The sequence below is a fragment of the Symphodus melops genome (genome assembly GCF_947650265.1).
Source record: "Symphodus melops genome assembly, chromosome: 21".
In the NCBI taxonomy this organism is placed as follows: Eukaryota; Metazoa; Chordata; class Actinopteri; order Labriformes; family Labridae; genus Symphodus; species Symphodus melops.
In genome coordinates, this window is record NC_136711.1 from 1452040 (window position 1) to 1477474 (window position 25435).

A 25435-nucleotide genomic window follows, 5' to 3' on the forward strand; every position below is an offset into this window, starting at 1 on the left:
CTGACAACGCAGAGTGAAAGATAATCAGTCATGTCAGAGACAGACAGAAAAGATGAGTAACACGTTGGAGCGGGTGTGATGTGCCTATCAATGAGGACTCCTGGAGAGCTGATCCGCACCTCTTCCAGGAAAACTTTTGTTCAGAACAGCACGAGTCTTTTTCTATGTTGTAATTAGTAAGTTGTGAAGTTGGGAAGGATTTTCAGACAGAGAAGAGAGAGCTGAACATAAAAAGGCTTTTTTTTCCCAAGACACACCCGAGACCAGAGTCCTTACGAGACCAAGGAACGAGAGAGACCAAGGAACGAGAGAGACCAAGGAACGAGCGAGACCAAGGAACGAGCGAGACCAAGGAACGAGCGAGACCAAGGAACGAGCGAGACCAAGGAACGAGCGAGACCAAGGAACGAGAGAGACCAAGGAACGAGCGAGACCAAGGAACGAGAGAGACCAAGGAACGAGAGAGACCAAGGAACGAGCGAGACCAAGGAACGAGAGAGACCAAGGAACGAGAGAGACCAAGGAACGAGCGAGACCAAGGAACGAGCGAGACCAAGGAACGAGAGAGACCAAGGAACGAGAGAGACCAAGGAACGAGCGAGACCAAGGAACGAGCGAGACCAAGGAACGAGCGAGACCAAGGAACGAGAGAGACCAAGGAACGAGAGAGACCAAGGAACGAGAGAGACCAAGGAACGAGCGAGACCAAGGAACGAGAGAGACCAAGGAACGAGAGAGACCAAGGAACGAGACCAAGGAACGAGAGAGACCAAGGAACGAGAGAGACCAAGGAACGAGAGAGACCAAGGAACGAGAGAGACCAAGGAACGAGAGAGACCAAGGAACGAGAGAGACCAAGGAACGAGCGAGACCAAGGAACGAGCGAGACCAAGGAACGAGAGAGACCAAGGAACGAGAGAGACCAAGGAACGAGAGAGACCAAGGAACGAGCGAGACCAAGGAACGAGCGAGACCAAGGAACGAGAGAGACCAAGGAACGAGAGAGACCAAGGAACGAGAGAGACCAAGGAACGAGCGAGACCAAGGAACGAGCGAGACCAAGGAACGAGAGAGACCAAGGAACGAGAGAGACCAAGGAACGAGAGAGACCAAGGAACGAGCGAGACCAAGGAACGAGCGAGACCAAGGAACGAGCGAGACCAAGGAACGAGAGAGACCAAGGAACGAGAGAGACCAAGGAACGAGAGAGACCAAGGAACGAGCGAGACCAAGGAACGAGAGAGACCAAGGAACGAGAGAGACCAAGGAACGAGACCAAGGAACGAGAGAGACCAAGGAACGAGAGAGACCAAGGAACGAGAGAGACCAAGGAACGAGAGAGACCAAGGAACGAGAGAGACCAAGGAACGAGAGAGACCAAGGAACGAGCGAGACCAAGGAACGAGAGAGACCAAGGAACGAGAGAGACCAAGGAACGAGACCAAGGAACGAGAGAGACCAAGGAACGAGACCAAGGAACGAGCGAGACCAAGGAACGAGAGAGACCAAGGAACGAGAGAGACCAAGGAACGAGAGAGACCAAGGAACGAGAGAGACCAAGGAACGAGAGAGACCAAGGAACGAGCGAGACCAAGGAACGAGCGAGACCAAGGAACGAGAGAGACCAAGGAACGAGCGAGACCAAGGAACGAGCGAGACCAAGGAACGAGAGAGACCAAGGAACGAGAGAGACCAAGGAACGAGAGAGACCAAGGAACGAGAGAGACCAAGGAACGAGCGAGACCAAGGAACGAGCGAGACCAAGGAACGAGAGAGACCGTAAATATCACTGAGACATGACCAACGTGTGTGTAGGAGGCGTGTCGCTCTCTCTGACTGTGAGGACATAAAATCAAACTATTCTTCTTTTCTTCTTCCTTTCCTGCACGTCAATCCTCTCTCTCTCTCTCTCTCTCTCTCTCTCTCTCTCTCTCTCTCTCTCTCTCTCTCCTCTCTCTCTCTCTCTCTCTCTCTCTCTCTCTCTCTCTCTCTCTCTCTCTCTCTCTCTCTCTCTCTCTCTCTCTCTCTCTCTCTCTCTCTCTCTCTCTCTCTCTCTCTCTCTCTCTCTCTCTCTCTCTCTCATTTCCACTTTACTCTCTCTCTCCAATAAATGCAAAAAATAATAATAATGATTAAAAAAAAAAGGAAAGAAAGAGGGGTTCCCAAACAAGGGAAGAGAACCTAAATGCAGTGCATTGTGGGTGTAAACGAGCGCAGCTAACATGAGCATCGCTAACAACATCGGCCTCCTTGCACGTTGGTATCCACGTGCCTGAGCTGGACGTGGTCACACGTGGCTCCAGCAGATATGTCCTCCTCATTCTTCCCTTCCTGGTCAGAGTGCAGCTTGAGCTCGGATGGAAGAATCCTCTGACTGGCGCTCCAGCTCCAATGGACGGCTACGGTACGGAAGATTTGACAGACTTTTTGACAAAGTGCAGTCTGAAAGAAAAATGAAAAATGCACCACTGCTGCAACTTCATCCTTTTAATATCCCAGTGAGCAGGCCAGTCGAGTGTACAGGTGTCATAATGAAGCAGCTCAAGTCAATATTGACCCATCGATTTCTTCTTCTTGTGCCAAATGAAAGACGGCAAAACAAAGGCAAACAGAGGCGTCATGAATCAGTGTGTGTGTGTGTGTGTGTGTGTGTGTGTGTGTGTGTGTGTGTGTGTGGGGGGGGGGGGCATCTTCTCAAAGTACACAGTTACTTCATGTTTTCTCTCCACCACCATATGTCCTCATTAGAAATGCATGTGTGAGACACACACACGAGCTCATGTGTGTGTCTCACACACGAGCTCGTGCATTTCCCCACACAGTACATGCATGTGCACGAGCACACGGAGCCGACACACCTTTTGAGCCTGAGGTGTTCATTTAACGACAACGTTCAAGAAAACGAGCACAAACAGATGCTGTGAGGAGCTTTTTTGTTTTTTTTATGTCAAACACGAAGTCGAGTGCTTGCTGAGGCCTCGTGTCCACGTCACCTTTTCTCAGGGCAGAAGAGCGCGCGCTGTGTTTACATGAAGCGCTGCACGTCCGTCCTGTCTCCATGACAACACGGCCGCTGCATGACCGACACCGCACCCCCCCTTTTTACTGCATGTTTTACATTTAAGATCTTTTTTTTGTTTTTTACTGCAGCAGACGTGGAGCGAAGAGGACGTGGGTGCGAGACATGATCCCACTACAGGGAACATCTCACTTTTTGACGTCTTTCTGAAAAGTTGAAAGAGTTTGATTTTAAGCGCCGTGGACACTTTTCATGCAGGCGGCTGCTTTCTGCTGCTCCCGCTCTCCACTCATTAAAAACAAGACGCTGGCGCTGAGATGTAAAGAAAGGCGAGGTGGACACAGGGTCTAAAGGAGGACGCTTCACTCGAGTGTTTCCTCCTTGGAAAGGCGGCTGAATGAACCCGTGTGCCAGCCGCAGCTCGAGCTCGGCTTATCGAGGTCTCGGATGCGCAGAGAGCGCTTGTCAGCCAACAGATGTTTCTAAACAGCAGCTATAAAGGAGATTATGGGAATCATATGTATTTATGTTGTGACATGATGAAATACACCCACACGTTTAATACGCTGCACACTATCTCTCTTCATGCAAACACAGGGATGTGTTGTGCTCTGATGTTTTTTTATGCATTTTCTCCTGATAAAAAAAAGACAGTCTGACTAATTGGATGTTTAAGCCAATTAGTGCTACAATAAATACAGTAAGGAAGAGTTTGTGTTTGTCATGTTCTTCTGGCACTACAGTGGTGATTTACGAGTTTCTGCATTAATAAGAGGGCACTCATGTTGGCTGATGAATGCAAACACTGGCAGCGTCGTGCTACCTGGAGATGATGCAAAATAAACAATAAAGCCTTGTGACAGTATGACAACTTTCATCCCTCCGTTTCTCACAGCCACCTCTTCACTCCCCCCCCCCCAACCCGACAGAGATTAGCATTAGCCACGAGATGTGCAAAGCTGATTTAGAAAGAAACTTTGAAATCTGTTCAGAGAAAAAAAAAGTGGGATGGGTTCAAATGTAGGTGAACTGTAGACCCAACTAATGCTGTCTTTGTCATTTCAATGCAGAACCATTTAGACGTACCAATAATAGAAGAATAGCTGTGTGTGTGTGTGTGTGTGTGTGACAGCTGCAGTGATTCATTTTTTAAACATCTTGGAGCTCCATGTTTAACTCTGAAAAGGACTTTGAGGGAACATTGTTGAAACTCCAGGTTCTATGACGTCTGTCATGATTATTTTCACCTTTTTGCCTTCTTGCCCGACAAACAAGTCTGATTCGTGTCATGTCATTTTTTTCTAAAATTCTCTTTGTTTTAAAATCAGACTCTTAACCTGTAAACTCTGCGTGGCCATATTGGAATAATAAAGACCCTGTTTCTGAGCCTCCAGTGGAGGATTTGAAGTATCTTGGGGTCTCGGTATCAAACCCAGTATCTCCAGGCTGAGAGAGACAGAATCTTACCAGCTTCAGGAAGTGACCAAAAGAATGAGATCTTCGCAGTCGTCTTCTGGAGGGTGGCTGAGCTCAGCTTAGAGATCAGACATTTGCATCAGGAGAAACAAGTTAAAGTAGTTCAGACATCGATGAGGATGCCTCCTTGTGGCCTTCCTTTGGAGGATGTCTGTCAAACTGAGAGGAGACATCACAATCCCTCAGGAGGAACTACAGCTGAAAAGTGGGGAGAGGGACGTCTGCAGAAGACAATGCATGGATGGATCCAGGTTACATGGATCATGGTTACATGATGGTTACAGATCAGGTCTACAAACAATCCTTCCTGCAGACATGTAGCCGATAACTCATATCTATCACTAGACTTTCAGAGTTGTAGCTAAAATTCTGCACGTCTACAAATGTTCCCTTATGTAACACAGTCACTCAACATGTTCACGCTGTTGCAGCCAAAAGGATTGACCCACCAGAGGAGCCAGAACATTTAGAAGAAGCATATTCAGTCTGGAGTCTGGTCTCTGTACAGACACGCTCGCTCTTCCTCCCTGAAGAAATGTACCACATCCTTTTCCCAGTGTGCAAAAAAAACAGAAGCTCAACATGAGCGAATGATAGCTTCAGAGTATTCCACCCAATCACAGATCTGCGTTCATCAGGGGATGTAAAGATCTTCCAGCCAGCGGAACTTTTTAGCAGCTGAAGGTCATCACAGTCGTATTTTAGAGCCATTAAAAGAAGATTATGTTTGAGATGGAGGGATGGGCGGGGCCTGTCTGTGACGCTCCTCAGTGGCTCTGAACGCACAGACAATCAGGTGCCGAGCGAAGATGGATTTAAAGATGTCTGACTTGTTTTTCTCAGCTCTGCAGGTTTTCAGAGGGCCGGCTGAGGCTGACCGTGAGCGCTCTCCTCTCAATCTGCTTTGGCTGTAATGAATGAAACATTCATCAATCCCTCTGTACCCTGTCTGCACACACACACACACACACACACACACACACACACACACACAAACAAATCACTGCGCCCTCGCTGACTGTGATTTGTTTGCCGATTCTGGTCAACTACATCCATTTGTCTGCTCCCCCAGCAGCAGCTCAGCTCCACAGCTCATAAAAATGCCGGACGGGGTGTAAATTTCTCCTCGGGTCTCCGGCCCGGGAGGCTGACACGCTCGCCCCTTTTACAATCTGAGTGGAAAAATGGATGAAGTCAAATGAAGCGGGGATGATAATGAAAGTGGGATCACCCTGGTTGACCTCTCTAAGAGGGGGGCAGCACCCTGCAGCTGCCTGCTGCACGCTGTGTCAAATGGTTAAAGCTCTGCAAAGCCGTCCGTCTGCGTGTCGGAGCGCTCGGAGCGTCACAAAGTGACGGCTGATACAAACACACAACACAAAAGGGTGTTTAAAGCAGTGCGCTGAAAAAGACGAGCACGCGGAGTGATGGCTGCGTTTTGAGTTGAAAGTTTGAACAGAGCATCATTAGGAGCGAGGCTGTTTGTCTCTTCGTCAGAATGTCATCGTGGCATCCTGCTCTGTTTGAGCCTCCATCTTTTATTTAACCTGCAGCTAGAACACTACAAACTGCAGGAGTGAAGGATGAGGACGCAGGGCTCTGACCCACATGTTGGTCAGCAGGGTGCATTCATAGCCGTGGTCTCATTTTTTTAAATAACGCATTGTAATGAATTTCCCAAAAATAAACAGACAACGAGACAACGCTTCAGCTCCTCAGGTCGCCTTGGTGAGACACGCCGCACTGTGTGGGAGACGGAAATACAAAAGTTGGTCTGGTAGCTGGAGAAGTACCCGGGCACTTCCCGAGTACTGCTGACGTGCTCTTGGGCAAGGCACCGAACCCAAAGCTCTAGCACACTCCAATTCATAAATAAAAAGTGTAAAAAAATGACAACAAATGTTTGCACACCTGACGTCGTCTCCTCTCTCGATCCCTGCGCGTCGCTCTGACTCTCTGACGTTCGTGCGTCTGATGAAAGACGGCTGTAGGACCACATGACCCATCACACGTGTTTAACGCACTTACATGACTGATTCTCTTTCATTTTTTTGTCTTTCTAGAATCAGACAGAACTTTTTTCTTTGCAGCTCTCGCCTGGCAGCGACACAAATAAGAAGTTCTCACTTTGAGTTTTAAGATCGTGAGACGACAATGGGCTCCGGGCGCGGCGGTGCAGCGACGCTCCCCGACTCAAAGGAAAAACGTCTCACACATTTTCTCCAGCCTCAGTAAAGTTTAGTTAGCAATCCGTTCGATGCGTGGAGCTCGGTTTAGGCGGCACATCTGAATGAAGAAACGCCACTTTAGGTGCTTTTTCTCTCCACAATATCTCATTTGGACTTCTTCCCGATTTATTTCCCCTCATTATCTTGTCCTGATTGAAAATCAAAGCTGCAGTCTGATCACGAGCCGTTTTATTCCACACGGCGTTCGATACTTTAAAAGGCGACCAGTTTTTCTCTCCGACCGCCGACGCTTTGACAGGTGCCGTAATTGAGCCGTTTCCTTCAGAAGCTGCACTATGATTGATTGATTCACGCCGGTACAATCGCCCGCTTGTAGATAATATCATAATTCCAGCCGCCTCACATTGCAATTGATTCACACGCTCATTGCTATGCAGACGGCTTCCTGAGTTTAAAAGTTTAAAGAAGGAAGGAAAGAGCATGAAAGATGGTGTGAAAACTTTGTAGTGAAGGCGGCGGCGAAGCTAAAAAGGAGTAATCCGTCTTGCCGTGCATGAAAAACACCATCCATCCTGCTCAAGTCGACGGCGTATGAATGCATTTCTTTAAAAACTTGGTGAGTCAACAAGATTCAGGGTAAAAAATTAGCAGCTTTTTTTATGACCTTTGAGAGAAAACGACTGAGATCAACTTCATGAAATATTGGTGAGCAGCAGGGAGGGAACAGCTGGATTAAAGACTGCGGAGGGGTAAACGCTTCGAAGTCTAAAAGGATTTCCTGCAGATCAGTCGATCTTCACGTCGAGTGTCTCGTGCTGCTCAGACGGAGAGAGGAGGTTTTTCTAAACGCGACACTTCCCTTCATGGTTCGGACACTCTCTTCTCCTCTCTTAAATCACAATAAAAAAAGACTGCTACAAGTTAAAGCAGCTATATGCAGGCGTCCTGTTTTTTTTATTTAGCGACTGGACAATGGATAGAGTCAGACACAAGGGGGGGGGGGGGGGGCTAACCTGTAACAGACGGCGGACGTCAGTCAGACTCCGTCCGTCTTTGGTGGAAACTGAGCGCTAACTCCTCCAGCGCGTGCAGCAGAAGCTAACTGCCAGGTGGTCGTGTGTGACTTCACGTTAACGCTCTGAAATATCCGTAGAATTAACTGAGGGAACAGCAGCCTTCCACTCTTGATTACTTCTTTCCTCATTTTTCAGACGTGTAACACAAATCCCTCAGAGATTTAACCCAGTGTCATCCCACATATGTTCACTCACATTAAAAACACACCGCTGGGCGCCAGTGATGAAAGAGGAGGCAGAGATGAGGGCAAATGAATAGTTATGTGATTATCTGCCTATTTCCCCTCAGTCCCACTGTGGTTTCCACGTCTCTCATTCATCTCCGTGTCCTTGCTCAGATCTGTGCAGCAGATTAGGTTAACGGCGGGGGGTCACCCTCCCTCCTCATTATGGTCCGGTCTGTGAGGGATCCTACGGGTGCTGAGGTTGAGCTGCAGCAGAGTCCTGCTGAGGGGGCTTTGTTTAAACAGCGGCTCGCTGTATTACCCGTCTTAATGGAGACTCCATCCCCGGCCCCGCCCCTCCGGAGCTCGGGGATTTACATGTAGCTCTCTGCTCATCAATGTCGGGCGTAGCCACGGGGCGGCATGCAGGGACGCGGGTCACACGGAAAATGAGACCCACAAATGTGAAAATACGACCTCTGGAGGTGTGAGACGGGCAAATATGATTTACTCGTTTCTAAGCTCGCTCAGATGATGTGTTCCGAGGAGAGACGCTGGTTTGGTGGAAAAAGTGAAAATGGATTCGTACATTTTAGATTAACAAGAAAAAGGGTCCAGAATTGTATAAAAGGGGAACTGGCAAGAAATGAAAATGGAAGAAATTGTTGTTTTTCTTAAAGCACCAAAGAAGCGTTTGCTGATTCAAACAGCTGGGACCTGTTTCAGTGTGGGTGTCTGTGGACTCGCTGTGACCCACAGGTTCATCAGATCGCCAGCTAACATCCCACTAGTCCAGATGTTCATCCCCCCTCCTGCTGTCCACTGAATCCAACCAGATAAACTCAAACTGACAAAACTGATCTGTGTGGACTAGCTGTATGCTACATGAGCACTCGACACACGTATGGATTTAAACACGTCTCTGCTACGTAGAGATTTTCACGATTTTATTGAGTTACATCAGAAATGATGAATCTTTTAAAAGGAAGCGACTTTTTGATCCAGCATGAAACTAAAAGAAGCTGCTCATCTGTCCTCCAGAGACACGCCTCCAAACTCTTTAGTTAGCTGGTAGCTTCAATCTCCTGTGTCCTGCATTGTTGTGTTAGCATGCTAATGTTAGCACTCTTTAGTTAGCTGGTAGCTTCAATCACCTGTGTTGTCCTGCATTGTTGTGTGTTGTTGTGTTAGCTTGTGTTGACACAGAATGATCTAAAAACTCTTCATCCAAATAATCAGTGAGTATGTTCTTCTTCTTCTTGACTCAAACAGCTTTTATACACAAGGGGAGGAGCCGGCCGTCCCGTCCATGTAAACACAGCTCTGACAACAACACAGCCAGCAGGACTCCAGCTTCCTCTGACTACATTCACAAACAGTTACATGCCGTGTCTGATGTCAACTCAGGGTGAAAGAATGGCCTCTGCAGCCTTTCACTGAACTTTAAATCCTCAGTGTGAGGAGCCAACGGTTCAGCCGGTCAGCTCTGCGCTCCATGAAGCGACTCCTCGCTGAGAGAGAAGAGCAGCTGGACGAGTTTGTTCCGTGTTTGACCGCCATTGATCCGTCTGTGTTTGCAGCCCTGGGTGTCTGCCGGTGCACTCTGCATAATGCCTTCAGACGCTCCCCTCCCCTCTGCCAGCCTCCTCACACTCACACTCACCGTGCGAGCTGCTGTTCTGCCTCCATAAGCAGAAAGGACGCGCCTCGAGGATGCAGCTTAATCTTTACAGGCCTGTGATATAACACTCAGCTTCTGCATTCTGCTGACATTCCTCTGCAGATCCTCCAAAACAAAAACAAGTTTTATCAACAGTGAGTCACTGCGTGTGATTGTTTTATTCACCTGCCGCTGGCTGCTGTGGGTTCGAGGACTGTTGGTAAACCTCTGACTGAAGCCGAGGGGAAAAAATATCAATCTGAAAACGTGACGTGTTTTATTGTTTTGTTTTCCTACGTCTGATATATGAGGAACCCGGGGTGAATCATGAAGCATCTTGTGGCATCTGTGAGCAATCTCTCCTCAGCTTTGCATGTGATTTGTTTCCCTGTGGGGGCTTGTGTTCGGAGTTTAACACCACACGATATACAGCGGGGATGTAAATCAAAGGAGAGACTGGAGCATCAGCAACTTCTGTACTGTATCAACATCACTGCACACACACACACACACACTTGTTCTCCTAAATGCCACTGTGACAGGTCAAACACAGCCGCTGAAAGAGACAACCTACAACAAACAGGACGGGCGGGCGGAGGAAAGAATAACCGGATGTTATCGAGTATTTCACTCTGTAATCTTCTTTGTCCGGCACCGGGCTCAAACGACAGATTATTTGTTTTATATCACAATTTGTAATCCCTCAGCAAACACCATCAGTATCAATTGGAGGAAATGCTATTTGGCAGAGATGTCCGGGCTCAGAGATAAAGCACGACATCAGTGGATCCTTTCTGGGCTGATGTTGTCTTCAGGAGATTTTCATATCGCTGGAGTTCACACGGCTTTGACTCACACGAGCCTGACATGAATGCTAATTCACTGTTAGCATGCTAACGGGTACAGCTAACACACTCCTCTGGGAACTGGCAGATCAAATTCACACTCTGGATGAATAAGACGCACACACAGCACATACTTTAACCCTGTATTTATATTTGGAAGGAAGCAAAGGATGAATACAGACAGACTGAGTCCTCTCGGTTTGAACACTCAGTGTGTCTCGTGGTAGGTGTCAGTGTGTGTGTGTGTGTGTGTGTGTGTGTGTGTGTGTGTGTGTGTGTGTGTGTGTGTGTGTGTGTGTGTGTGTGTGTGTGTGTGTGTGTGTGTGTTAACTCCACAGGTTAGGACTCTCTCTCTCTCTCTGTCAAATGAGTCACTTCCTTTCTCACCACTGAGGCTGCAAATCAGAGCAGAGGAATCCAAAATTATTTTTTTAAAGTTTCTTCATTTTTAAATTTTGCTGAGTGAGTGCACGTTACAGTCCGTCACATATAGGGAGGTAATGAGGGAGTGATTTCAGCCTGGGTCGTTCAAGTGTCTCTCGTTTAGCAGACAAGGTAAATTATGAGGAGCCAACGATCGATCGGTTTGGCTTCCAAATATCAGAGCTGAAGACTGAAAACACAAAGTATGACACAGAGGAAGAGTAAAAAGAACAAAAAGCCGATCAGCTATAAATCAGGATGGAGAGGAGGTTCAGAGGAAGTCCTCCTCCCGTGCTCATGTTTGATTGACAGGGCGGCCGCAGGTCTCACTGACCTGTGGAATTGAGGGATTTAGAGGAGGTGAGGAGCGTGTGAGCTGCCATCATCGCAGGGTTACTGTCACCCATAAAGTGTTTGTTTTATCATTTCAAACTGTTGGACCCCCCCCCCCAACTTTCAGCTTTGCTTGCCCCCCCCCTTAACCTCCACCAGCTTTCATCTCCACGCTGGTCGAACGTAGCTCCGACTCTCCTCCTCTTCATCCCCATCCTCTCATCTTCGTTCTTTCATCTTCCTCTCCTCATCTCATGCTGTCATTTCTCCTTGTGTATTTTCTTCCCTCTGACCTTGTCTCCTCGTCTTTGTCCCCTCTTTATCCTTTTTTATTTATATGATTTCATTTCATCCCTCCCTCTTCGTATCTCGTCTCCTCTTTTCAGATGCCTTCCCCATACCTCTTTTTTTCTTCTCTCTTCTATTTTTTGTGACCAATGTCGCTTTCTTCCTTCCCCCTTTTTTTTTCCTATTGGTTTCATGGTTTCCTCTTCCTCCTTACATTTATCCTTTCATCCTACTTCTTCATCTCCCATTTCCTTCTCTCTTCTTTTTTGATTCATTTTTCCTCCTCTTGTTAAGATTTTTCCGCCACCTCTGTTTCCTCCATTTGATCATTTCCTCCTTTCTTAACATCCATGTCTTCCAGTCTCATTTTCCTCCCCTACTATTTTCTCGTCTCCCTTCCTTTCCCTTTTCAATTATCTTTTCATTCACTTCCTTTCCTCCTCTTTCAGGTCCTCTCCTCTTCTTTCGTCTCCTCACCTGGTTCCTCTCCTGTTTCCTCCCCCCTCGCTTCCTGCTGACCCCGTGCTCACTCAGTGGAGGGTAAATAAATGGGATGTTATGATGGCCATCCAGTCTGAACCCCATCCATGACACTGTCACTTAATACCCACAGCTGTCACTGTGTGTACAAAAGTGTGTCTCTTTTATGTGCGTGCGTGTGCGTGTGTGTGTGTGTGTGTGTGCGCGTGCGTGTGTGCGCAAGTTTACTTTACGTTGTCATTTACATTACTCAAAACATCTAAATATCTCAACCTTCAGCTCGGGATGAAAATATCATTTCCACATTTCATTGTCAAACGATAAACTGTTGTTTTTCTTAGTGCAGTCTGAGCGACATGTTTGATTTGGTTAAAACAAGCTGTCAATCAAACCCTGGTGAGGAGCAAACAGCCGTACAGAGGCCGATGAATCTAACACAACACTACACCCAACCACACAACATGACAATATACACAACACTACACATGACAATATACACAACACTACACAACATGACAATATACACAACACAACACAACATGACAATATACACAACACTACACAACATGACAATATACACAACACTACACAACATGACAATATACACAACACTACACAACATGACAATATACACAACACTACACAACACCCAACCACACAACATGACAATATACACAACACTACACCCAACCATACAACATGACAATATACACAACACTACACAACATGACAATATACACAACACTACACAACATGACAATATACACAACACTACACTACACCCAACATGACAATATACACAACACTACACAACATGACAATATACACAACACTACACAACACCCAACCACACAACATGACAATATACACAACACTACACAACATGACAATATACACAACACTACACAACATGACAATATACACAACACAACACAACATGACAATATACACAACACTACACAACACCCAACACTACACAACATGACAATATACACAACACAACACAACATGACAATATACACAACACAACACAACATGACAATATACACAACACTACACAACATGACAATATACACAACACTACACAACACCCAACCACACAACATGACAATATACACAACACTACACAACATGACAATATACACAACACAACACAACATGACAATATACACAACACAACACAACATGACAATATACACAACACTACACAACATGACAATATACACAACACTACACAACATGACAATATACACAACACTACACAACACCCAACCACACAACATGACAATATACACAACACTACACCCAACCACACAACATGACAATATACACAACACTACACAACATGACAATATACACAACACTACACAACATGACAATATACACAACACTACACAACACCCAACACTACACAACATGACAATATACACAACACTACACAACACCCAACCACACAACATGACAATATACACAACACTACACAACACCCAACACAACACAACATGACAATATACACAACACTACACAACACCCAACACTACACAACATGACAATATACACAACACAACACAACATGACAATATACACAACACTACACAACATGACAATATACACAACACTACACAACACCCAACCACACAACATGACAATATACACAACACAACACAACATGACAATATACACAACACTACACAACACCCAACACTACACAACATGACAATATACACAACACAACACAACATGACAATATACACAACACTACACATGACAATATACACTACACAATACAACAGTACACACTTCATGGTCTGAGCTGTCATCATTCAGCAGACGAGTCTTCCGAAGCGTACCTGAACACATCATGAGCTCTAAGCTTTGAAAGTTTAATTCCAGATCATAAAATCAGTAAATTGCCTTTTTTGATTTTTTTCTGTTTTTGTATTTTTTTTTTTCTGTTTATGTTTCACTGTTAATTTTTTATTTTATTGCTATTTATTTTGTAGTTTTTGCTTTAATTTAATTTTATTTTGAAATGGTTTTCCCACTGGAGGTCAGTTATTCTTACTAATCTGTTTTTATATATATAATTATGTATGTATTAATGTATTAATGTATATGTATTAAATGTATAATTATGTGGAAAATTAATAAAAATAATTAAATAAGTTAATGCCCTTTATGTTTTTTTCCCCAACAGAAAGCCGAGGCTTGCATCTTCCTTTCCATCCTTTTGAACATCAGTTTGTTTTGTATCACAATTCATGCACAGTCTCTCTCTCTCTTTTTCAGCACGTCTTGCTGTGCCTGATAACGCTTCGTGTGTTTCACTCAGTGAGCTAAAAAGGAAACTGTGTTAAAGCTTCTGTTTCGAGCTCAAAATAAATCAAAGCTGTTTGGACTATTCGTGCGTTTCGTACGAGTACATTTCAGAGTTCAGACGAGTGATAAAGGGAAATAATGAATAATGAAAATCTCAGTCTCCTTAAACACAACACTGTTAAATTCTGCTTCTCCACCCACAACACACAGAAGGATTCTGTTCGCTCGACACCATTTCTTCTCTTCGCATATTTAAATGTGTGAGGATCCAAAGTGTACTGGTGCCATTTGTTGGAAACTGTCATTCTAATGCATCAAGAGGAGACTCACTGTGATCACTGTGAAGTCAGGAAATATTCCCGATGAAAGGTAAGCAAACATTTCTCCTGCAGCGGTCGTCTCTGTTCCGATCGGAGCTGGAGGTCAGAGCCCACTGCCAGCCCCCCCTGTTGGCACCGCTCCCACCACAGGATCTGCTCCTCCCAGACCTGCCACCCCACATACAGTCTGTGTGTGCAGCCTGGAGCAGCACTGCTGGACAGCCGGGGTCCCGAGACCAGGTAGTTGCCATGGAGATAACATGAGCAACAAACACACATGAGGTCGCACAAAGTGTGTTTCGCTGGTAAATTGATGTGCCGGTCTCTGGTAAAATAAAAGAAACCTTACAGTGTGCATCTGCTGCAGAGGACTGAAGTGAAACCTCACGCACTCAGAGACCAAACACGCATCTGCGGGAGTTTAGCAGTCTGATTTCACCTCCGGAGCAGGAAGTGGGTCACGTTGGCTCGACAGAACACAAAGTTGTGTTGTTGGATTTCCCTCCCTTTCAGCGAGCTTGTACACCGTGTGCTCGTGTTGCTCGTTTTTGTTCCTTTAATTGGTTTCCCGTCAGCATTTGTCACCTGAAGAAGGCTTCACTACCTTACAGAGAAGCTGCTAATTAGCCTCCTCCATTGATTCAGAGAGGGACTTAGCTGAAGGATTCTTTCAAATAAATATATAAATAAAACATTTAAGGGGATTTTCCACAACACTGCTTTTTGGCTTTACAAGTGGCGGCTCAAATTCTATAATTGGTGCTTGGTTTTTTTTTTTGTCTTGTTGGGATTTAAAATTTTTTTTTTTTTAATCAGCTCACAAGTGTGTTGTGAAAAAGTGCAGCGGCTTGTTTGATTGCTGGAAACAAAGAGTGTCTCTCAAACAAGAGTGAGGAGGGGCAAACACAGGATTCTGTTCTCTTCTGGAGATGAGAAGCTGCGACTAAACGCTCCGACGGGGGGGGGGGGGGGGGGGGGGGGGAGTGTGTGTGTGTGTGTGTGGGGGGGGGGGCATCAGATGTGGAGATGTGCGATAAGGTTTGATGATTAGATTGGATTCTTGCACAGTGAAGATCAAGAGCTGTCCTCCACGCTTTGTTAACAATAATCAGCACTGCGGCACATTTAGCCAACAGTCTGTTGATCCCGTTTCCACAGAAGAACCACTGACTAAACAACCGCACGCAAAATGCTCTCCGTAAAGAAAATACAACCCAAATCCTCAGAGATAACTCAGCACACACTTTGTAGTTTTTTCCCCCCCAGATGTGAGATTTACCTTCCTCATACTCAAACTGAAGGGTCCTCCAATTTAATTAGTAATGCTTCGAGTATTAAAGGATCTCATGATAAAGACGTCCATCCTGTTCTGGATCCAGAAAGAAAAGATCCTCACTCAAACACAGCAGCTTCATTTTGGTGCTCTGAATGGTGTCTGCAGTCATGGATGTCACTCAATCAATCAATGTTAGTTTCTCTTAAGAGGTCGACCTTACACACGACACATTACAATCCAATAATCAAAGTCCAAAAAGGAAGATTTAAACCTGTATAACGCCACCCAGAAGGCCCTTTAACACGAGCTGCCACCCGTCATTTAAGACCAGAAGAATTGTAATCAAGCACGCCGAGCTGCAGGAGGGTCGAGATATTTAGTCTGACAAACATCAGAGCAGCCTGCCGAAGACGTGAGGCTACAACGGGCATACCATCGTTCAAATGAATACGACTCACAGGAAGGACAGAAGTGACCAAACGAGGCGCAGAGCAGCGGGCCGTGCACGGAGGAGTTGGTCATGTTCTCACTATAAACATCTGCTTTCTTCAACTTTCACTCAGGAGCAAAACTCTGACTTGAATTCGACAGAAACCATTTGACATTCATGGTGATGATCGTCGATATCTACTGATTGTTATTGTGACCCCGGCCCAGGTCGTGCTGGAGACAGACAGCACAGAAACATAAACCTGAAGTCTGGAGACGACTCTGAGGGAAACGACAGATACTTTGAGCTGCAGAGATTTATAACAATCCTTCTTATTCAGAATCATGCGAGAGCTTTTATTACCCGTAATGAGCCTCATTATTGGAAGTGTAACAATAGAATTATGAACACAACTGGTGCAAACATTTTAATCCTAAATGAACAACTGTGGAAACTTCTAATACGGCTCCATGGGACTGATGCTATCTCACGGAGGGCTGGGGATGTAGTGTGCATTATACCGTGTGTGTGTGTGCGTGTGTGTGTGTGTGTGTGTGTGTGTGTGTGTGTGTGTGTGTGTGTGTGTGTGTGTGTGTGTGTGTCAGGGCATTTCCTCGTTATTCCATTAGCTCAATAAAAGCATTCTGGTGTCAGGCTCTCTCCTCGCTCGCTGCCCTGCACTTGCCCTCTCATCAGCCTCCTCGTCCTCCTCGTCCTTCATCGCTGCCTGCACCGCTCTGTCATCAGCCTCGAGTCGGACCCTGTCGCGTGGGGCTGAACGCGGAGACGCCCCCCTCATTACACAGGCAGCAGGATCATGATCACACAGGGTGACAAATGTGCCTGAACCGTCTGCTGTGTTTGCACAACAGGCCGGACGTCCTGGTGCTTCTGACGGCTGACAACCTGCCAACACCCGACGGGTCAGAGGTCATGCTTAAAAAAACAACAACCCTGAGAAACGAGGGTCTTACTGGAGACTTTGATTGCTCGTAGATATGACGAGGACGGGCTTCCACATTGACTGGAGGTTGCCGCTCGACTAAAACGCTTCATTTCAGCTGCCGTCTCTTTAAACGCCCACTTCCCTCCAATCAGCCAGCGCTGTTAACAGTCAGGGAAATGTAAGTGAGCTTCTCGGTGGGCGTGTCCTCTTCATGGTGCCTCTATATTCAGTCACACTTCTCTCATGGCAGCGTCCACAGAAGGCGTCATCATTTTATTCAGGAGACTTATCACTCCTTTAAATGGATGAATTCTGTCATCAGTCACTTCTTTCTTCTCTTTCTGCTCCTTTGACGTCCTAATAGGTTTAAAAACCCGGCGGGACAAAAGATAATTTCCAGTGTCTTCTAACTGAAATGAAAATTAAAGTTCACTTAAATTATTAACTCATACACCATACGCCAACTAATGAGCGCATAAATTCAAATTAATCACAAGATTTCTGTGTCGTTTAGTTAATTTAGTGAAATGAACTCCAACGAGACGAGAAATAAATGGCAGAAAGACGAAAAACAATGAGAGCCATTAGCAGACTGATGGTTCATCCTTCTTACCCTGACTGCAGGAGGTTAGCATGAGCTAAGTCGAGAGAGAGGAGCGGGGCGCAGAAGAAAGTGAGGCAGCGCTTATAGAGTCTGACCTTCGTACTGAGTTTAAATCTAATTGAGGCGGTTCAGAGGGGTCGGCAGCAGTGACCGGCCTGAGAGCAGGACGGTGAGACGGCAGTCTTCGACCCCTGCTGGAGGACGTTTCAGGAGTAAGAAACGGTGGAAAGAGCAGCGAGGTGCAGAGGAGCCCTCGGTCACGTTATTGCCTTTCCTCCAACGAGGGAGAAGCATCATTTCCATTTCAATCTCTTCAGTATCCTCTTGGCTGCCAATCAAATGCAGAAGTCGTAAAGCACCCCTGAACCGTCGATGTAATGTATGAAAGCAGACCCACAGCCGACTCCGGAGCCGTTATTCTGATGACTTCTAATAAGCAATATATAAAACAGCTGCAGGAGGAGAAGTTCTCAGTGTAACGGATTACGGCTCACAGGGAGTATATTATCAGTCTGAAACCAGCACGCTGAACAATCTGCCTCCATGTGCACAACCTGTTCCACTCTCAATGAAATCTTTTATCACCGCTCACCGTCCAAGACGTACAAGCACAATAAGGACGCCTCGTCTCTGTGTGTCATTAAAGACTGCAGGACCGACCGTGGAAGGAGGCGAGCAGCGTCGGGGATTCTGAGCACGGCCGCCCGAGGATCATGAAGAGTGTTTAAGTGCTCCAGCTGTTGTACGGCGGTTAGTAAAGCAAGTACGCCTTGGAGGACCGCTCCGAGAGATAGTCCAGATAAAAAAACAAAGTACGCAGCAGCAGCAGAGCAGCGAGTGCTCGGGGCCGGGGGGAAGGACAAACAGGAGCTTATTTATGTATGCCTGGACATGCTGGGGATGCCTCAGCGTTTGCTTTGGGAGAACAGAGGCCTTTAATCACTACAGCTCAGTGCACTCCTCTCAGAGTGACCTCAGCCTTCACCGCCACACGTCCAGCTCCAGGGCAAACCTTAAATCTTTCACATTGAAAACATTCATGTTAAAACCTGAACATACAAAGGTGAGGTTTAGCCCACAGGTTTAACACAGAGACTCTGTGAACCCGGCCCGTCCCAAAGATCTCCCTCAAAGGCTCCGGTTGAATAAGGGAAGTTTCCTTGCAACTCATTTTGCAGGAAGTCAAACAGAAAGTTCACTGAAGACGAGCAGCACAACACTGTGTTTTAATGTGGCTACAGAACACACACTCGTCCGTGGGTACGAACACACACACACACAGATTTTACTGCTGGCTCTGTTGGGACGCGTCTCGTCGTTGCAGCTGCCATGACAGAACCACCATGTCAGGTTGAATGTTTACCGTTGCCGTGGGAACAGCGGATGTCAAACACAGCTTCCTAAGCTGAGAGCTGCCGTTCTGTCGCTGTGATAAAAACATCATGTTAGTTAGACTCCGATACATCAGCACCTTCTCTTCCTCAGCTCGGTTCTGTCTGACCTGAGGAAGGGGGGGGTGAGCACTCCCATGATTCCCCGCTGGCCTTGACATCATCCTTTTTGTCGTTCTGTCATGATGCTTTGACTGCTTTGAGGTGCCTTGTTGTTGAGACGTGCTTTAGACATAATAGACATCAAGTACAAGCATCACATCTTCACAGGGTTGGAAGGAAGCATGCAGCAGCTCATACGTGTGTACAAACAGGATTCTTTCATTGATTTAAAGCCGTCGCTGGTTTTGGTGATTGTCTGAGTCACAATCAATCAATACTGTGAATGAGAGGAAGCTGTGAAGACGTCTCGAGAACATTTCCTTCAATCCTCACAGATGCATGAGTGAACTTCACCTCGCACATTACACATCGTATTACATTCACTCTCCAGTGTTGAGTCTTTGCCAACATGTGAGGTCGTTGATCTGCTCAGAAGAGCAAAGCAAAAGCTCAGGATCGCTTTGTGGCATTTTGGGTTAAAAGCATGATTAAGGTTTCAGGTTAGCAGTGATAGTGAGAGCTCCCATTAGCTGAGAATATTACATGTACAAACACTCACCTTTACTGTACCTCTTATTACCACTTTACTCTCATGCTGCCAAGTTAACCTTAAAAAGAGTCCTGACATTCATTCAGTCAGCATCGACCTCACACACACACATACACACCTACACACACACACACACACACACACACACACTCACTCATACAGGCAGGCACCTGCAGGCTTTATCCAAGGCACCTCAGCTCAGCACAAAAACACAATCTCTGCTAAATAATTGGCCTGACAAGCAGATACGCAACAAGATGGAGAAGGTGGAAGGAGCGGCGAGCTGCTGTCAATCAATCAGTGCAAAAGCGTCGTCTGCGTAAGGAAGGGCGACGAGGTCGTTGTCAGAATGAGAAAATAAAAATACCGCCAACGGCAAGGTGGCGCCGTGTTATCTCAAATACGTCGTGAGATCAAGCACACAGTGTGCGTGCTTTAAGCGTATGCGTGGAGATCAGTATTCTGAGGGAGGCGTCCGTGCACCGCCGGTTTAAAGGCTTACCTGGAACAAAGCTCCCCTGCACCACCTCCTTGTACGCCCACCATCCTTCGTGAATTTTGGGTGGATTGGGCTGTGCTGTGGGGCGAGAGGAGAAGAAAAAAAAGTTAGGGACATCAATGAACTCCATCTTGTGTTCAGACAAATTAAAGGGGCTCCCGCCCTCATCATCGGCCAGCGCCTCGCTAACCTCCCCGGGAGAAGACCTGAGAGGCCTCGAGTCTCACCTCCTGATTCAGTGACTACACACACACACACACACACACACACACACACACATGCACAAGCGAACGTGATGCCATGACTCCCTGGGCGTTTCGTATGGAAATGTGTGCTGTCACGTTGTGTGAGCTTCACATTAGAGCGGGGTGATGCAGTATAATTGAGGTGACTAAGGAAAGGTCTCAGTATAGAGAAAGAATTACCCAGCCAGCCGTCGGGATATTGCTTTTTACACATCAACTTTTTTTCCCTTTGCTGTTCATTCAGCCAACGGTCAAAGCGGGGGCTTAATCGAGGGTCTCGAGGTTGCCCTGCTCGCTTGTCTTTAATGGAAGTGGAGGTAGCCGAACAAACACCCACACCCCTTTCTGATATCTCCCCTGCAAACAGCCCTGCTGCAGTGACACTGGAGAGCAGGCTCAATTTAGGGGGGGTGGTCTGGCTGGACATGGTCCAAAAGAGACCATTTGCTCTGAGGCCAATCTCTGCAGCCACACGCCTGAAACAGCGAGGGGGAACAGCAGTCGGCCTCCTGAGGGGAGAAAAAAAATGGATGGTGTTTGTCCGCCTGTTTCTCAGAATGATAAATTGCTTCTCCCTTTTTGATGATAAATGAACTTGAAGTAAACAGCAGCTCTGATTGAGTGGGTGAAGAAACGACTCTATGAACTGTTAAAGTGAGTCCGGCCCCCTGCCGGCTCTGCTGGACCCTGACAGAACTCACACGATTCACCACCAGAACATTTATTCACTTTCTATGTGCAGTGAACTCCACTAGGCACCACTAGGCCACTGGCACCCTGTTACACTTGCTTACATGTAGTAATAAGAACAAGAAAAGCAACAGTACAAAGAGCACAGAGTATTAAGGACACAAAGCTTTTGATATCGGTGGAACATTTGACGTGTGAATTAGTAAAAAAGAAGCTCCGTATTTTGCGCCTGACTGATATGGATTTTTTGAGGCTAATATTGATAAAGTTATTGGGGAGAAATAAAAGTCTGACACTGATAAAAATATAGTCCAATATCTTTCTTAGGTCTATGAAATCTGGAGTGACAGATATCAATGTAAACATCTATTGCAGTGATCCCTCGAATGCAGTCAAGATTTACACCGCAGATGAAACGGAGCCTGTAGCATCACCGCTCGACACTCTGCAGACTCAGGATGTGTAATGTAGTCCATACAGCGCCCTCTGCTGGTAAAAGACAACTGCTGGTGTAACAACGAAACTCACAGTAAATGCTCTTTGACCGGTGAATAAATCTATAATTAGCTGATACCGATCACTGGATAAGCTAATATGGGCTGATCTTATCGGCTGGGCGATTTATCGGTCGTGCTCTGCTTCATTAACTATAAATTATTTCACCAAACATCGAGGTCTAACCGACGCTACATGTAGGTTCAGTGCAGCGTCTCCTGAAATATTTAGGACAAGAAGACAGAGACTTTAATGATCTGGAGGAAAATGTAAAGCTTCCAAAGCAGCTTACAAAACACACAAACACCTGCTGCTTGATTTGTCCTTTAACAGTCGTTCAGAAGCTCCATTTGCTTTTTCTCACTGATATTTGAGACATTCAATAGAAATGTGTGCTACACCATGGATGCAAACTTTTCTACCAATGATATTTTTCTAAAAAAGATATAAAGTTACTAAACTTCCTGATACATCAACATGTGGTAACAGCAATAAGCACAAAAAACAAAACTGATTTTATCATTGAAATCAGGCAGCATGCAGAGTCAGACTTTCCAAGCCATCAGAGGAGGACTGGCCCCCGACCAGGCTCTGCTGGACCCTGACAGACTTACCACACAGAAGCATTTTTAAAAAGTCCATTTTACAAAAAGTAAAGGGCGAGAAAAGAAAATCAGAAGCCCTCTCTGCATGAACAATCCCTTTTCTAACCTTGTTTTTCCTCTTTCCAATTAAAAAGAATAGAATATGATTGATTTCAAATTACTACGTGCAACACTCGAGACTGTGTAAAACTCTTTATGAAGCTCTGCTGTTGGGATTCTCATAAAAGGAGACTCTGCCTGAGATGATTGCAGCCTTTATCTCTCAGAAGAAATATTAGAGGAGCCGTTTCTCTAAATTAAAAACATTTCTCTTGTAAACCGTTTCACTTTATGTGCAGAAAAAAAAAACACTTCTTCATTTCACACCTTTACTCAGAGAGCAGTATCTCCTTCTTGTTCTTTGAGCCACAATGAAATCTGCCTTTGCCCCGCAAAGCAAGAGTGGCTTTTGAACGGAGTCCAACCTGCAGGATTACAGGGTGAAATGCAGTGTTACAGCTCAGTGCCACATTTTGGACCTGAATCATTTTATTTTAATGGATTTTCTGCAACCAGTGACTGCAGGAGGAGGTCGAGATCGACTTTCATGACCTCTGACACGTGAATTTGTGCTCCTGACCGAAATCTAATCATCCTTTAGAGCTGGCGCGTAAACCAACAAACAAGATCAAGGTCTGCAGCTAAACCAAGACTGTAATAAGAGATAACGCAGCAACTATGTCGGGAGGTCAAAGTTTCTGTTTGTCAAGCTTGACTTATGGGTAAGATCAGTGACAACTGGTGCGTTGTGTAGGGGCACAGTTTCTCACAGATGGACCTAGCTTTTTGTAGCTTACTTTGTTAGCTTGATGCTAACACTCACATGAAAATGCCATACTGCAGCACTCCATGTCCAGGCATACAAACTGCAGGTGACAGGATAGAGCATAGTAATAAACAGTGTGTTTGTGATAAGAACCAAACTGACAACTGAGTTAGCTATAAGCTAATTAAAGTGTGCTAACATTAGCGTGCTAGCACAAGAATGCAGGCGTTCTAATATACAAGTCTAACTGTGAATGTAAGTGAAGGGGTTCTGGAGGCGTGTCTCTGGAGGAGAGCGGAGGATTCAATGTGGAGGAGGCGTGGCCAAACAGCAGTTTGTTTTGATTTCCTGCTGGCGCTCAAGGGCGACACCTACAGGATCAAAAAGACCTTAAAAAGGTTGGAGACATGAAGTTTCTGAAAAACGTTTTAAAAAGTGGCAGAGTGAGACATGACGCTGTCTGAGTTTGCATGCTGTTCTGTATATACAGTACGTGATCACTTCCACGAGCATGATGATGTTAACTGTGTCTATATTTAACCTCAGTGCCAAGTCTTACCCTACGAGCATCATGACGCAGCACTTTACCATCAAGTGTTCACAAGACAAAGGCGTGTGTGTGTGTGTGTGTGTGTGTGTGTGTGTGTGTGTGTGTGTGTGTGTGTGTGTGTGTGTGTGTGTGTGTGTGTGTGTGTGTCTGCCTTTGGGACTGTAAGTAATAATATAAAGGAGATTTGGAGGCCTGTGGACATGATCCTCTTACAACAGACGACAAAACAGAAACAATAGTCCCTGGTTTACTCACTCTGCACATGTGCGCTCGGTCAAACAGTCTGTAAGAACACAGCTGCCGTCCCTGCAGAGGAACAGGAATTAATAAATAAAGAAAAGGCCCTGTGTGTGGATGGATACACGACCACCCTTCCTGTTATTTCACTCTACTTAGGGTAAATGAGAAACTATTTCATCAGCATCAGCTAACAGCAAAATGCCACTGAGATATTTCCATGATGGGTTCTGTGAGGTGAATGGAACCTTTCATGTTCCTGTGGGAACACCGAGCTGATCAGCTGACTCACGGCTGCACTAATTACAACTAAATATATCAAGGAATAGGAAATTACACAAATATGAAAACACATGAATCACCCATTTATGTGTAATGTCACAAATAAGGAAACAAATGAAACGCAGCGGGCGGGAAAGCAAACAGATGTAGAGTAAACATCTGGAGCCTGATGTGTGGGAGTAACTACAGCGTGTGTTTCAGTGTGTCCTGATTATGTTCAATTTGAAGTTTATAGTGAATGAAAGTTTAACAACATGAAATTATTCAAACACAGGAAACACCTGAGCTCTGGTCACCTCTACCCTTTAATTATTTATTTTATATTCAGTTTGACGACATTTTGCTTTCATGCTTTGTTTAATGGGGGCGCGGATGGCGCAGTGGTAAGTGTGTATGGTGTCCTCAACGCGGACGGCCTGGGTTTGAATCCAGCCTATGGCTCCCTTTCCTGCATCCCCACTCGCTCTACTTTCCTATCCAACAAAAAAACAATAATGAACCTTAAAAAAACAAAACAACAACTTTAGTTTAAAGGAGCAGTATGTATCTCTGCCCCCTAGTGTTTAAAATGTGTACTGAAGTCTAAACTTTAATCATCACAGAGAGCTGTCTCGCCCCCTCCTCTCACACAGGTCAGCATGTGGTGGACACTGTAGCTTCAGTGTTTAGCCAGCTCTGCATGTGGTGGACACTGTAGCTTCAGTGTTTAGCCAGCTCTGCATGTGGTGGACACCGTAGCTTCAGTGTTTAGCCAGCTCTGCATGTGGTGGACACTGTAGCTTCAGTGTTTAGCCAGCTCTGCATGTGGTGGACACTGTAGCTTCAGTGTTTAGCCAGCTCTGCATGTGGTGGACACTGTAGCTTCAGTGTTTAGCCAGCTCTGCATGGGTCTGTAAAGCTTTCTGCGTTCTAACCTCTCTCCATGTTTCAAAAGCATCTCCAACATTGATCCTAGTTTGAGCAGCTTTCTGCTGCTGGAGCTTATTAGAAACCTTCATACTCGGCCCTGCTGCTTATCCCACAATGAGCGTTCCTTCCTTTCCTTAAAGTGAAGTAAAAAGGCTTTCCAATGTTATAAGACTTATTGCCAAGAAGCATTGTTAGAAAAAAAAGAAATAATCTACTTAACACAAATG

General features: G+C 45.7%; 1 protein-coding gene across 1 annotated transcript in view; it reads right to left on the minus strand.

Moving 5' to 3' along the window:
* Positions 1–25435, minus strand: part of ca10a (carbonic anhydrase Xa) — a gene marked incomplete at its 3' end in the record, with an annotated part of 163446 nt that overhangs the window by 121172 nt on the left and 16839 nt on the right. Inside the window, exon 2 of the mRNA XM_079372341.1 lies at positions 20394–20468. Within this exon, the coding sequence (XP_079228467.1) occupies positions 20394–20468 (75 nt within the window). The remainder of the gene's footprint in view (positions 1–20393; positions 20469–25435) is intronic.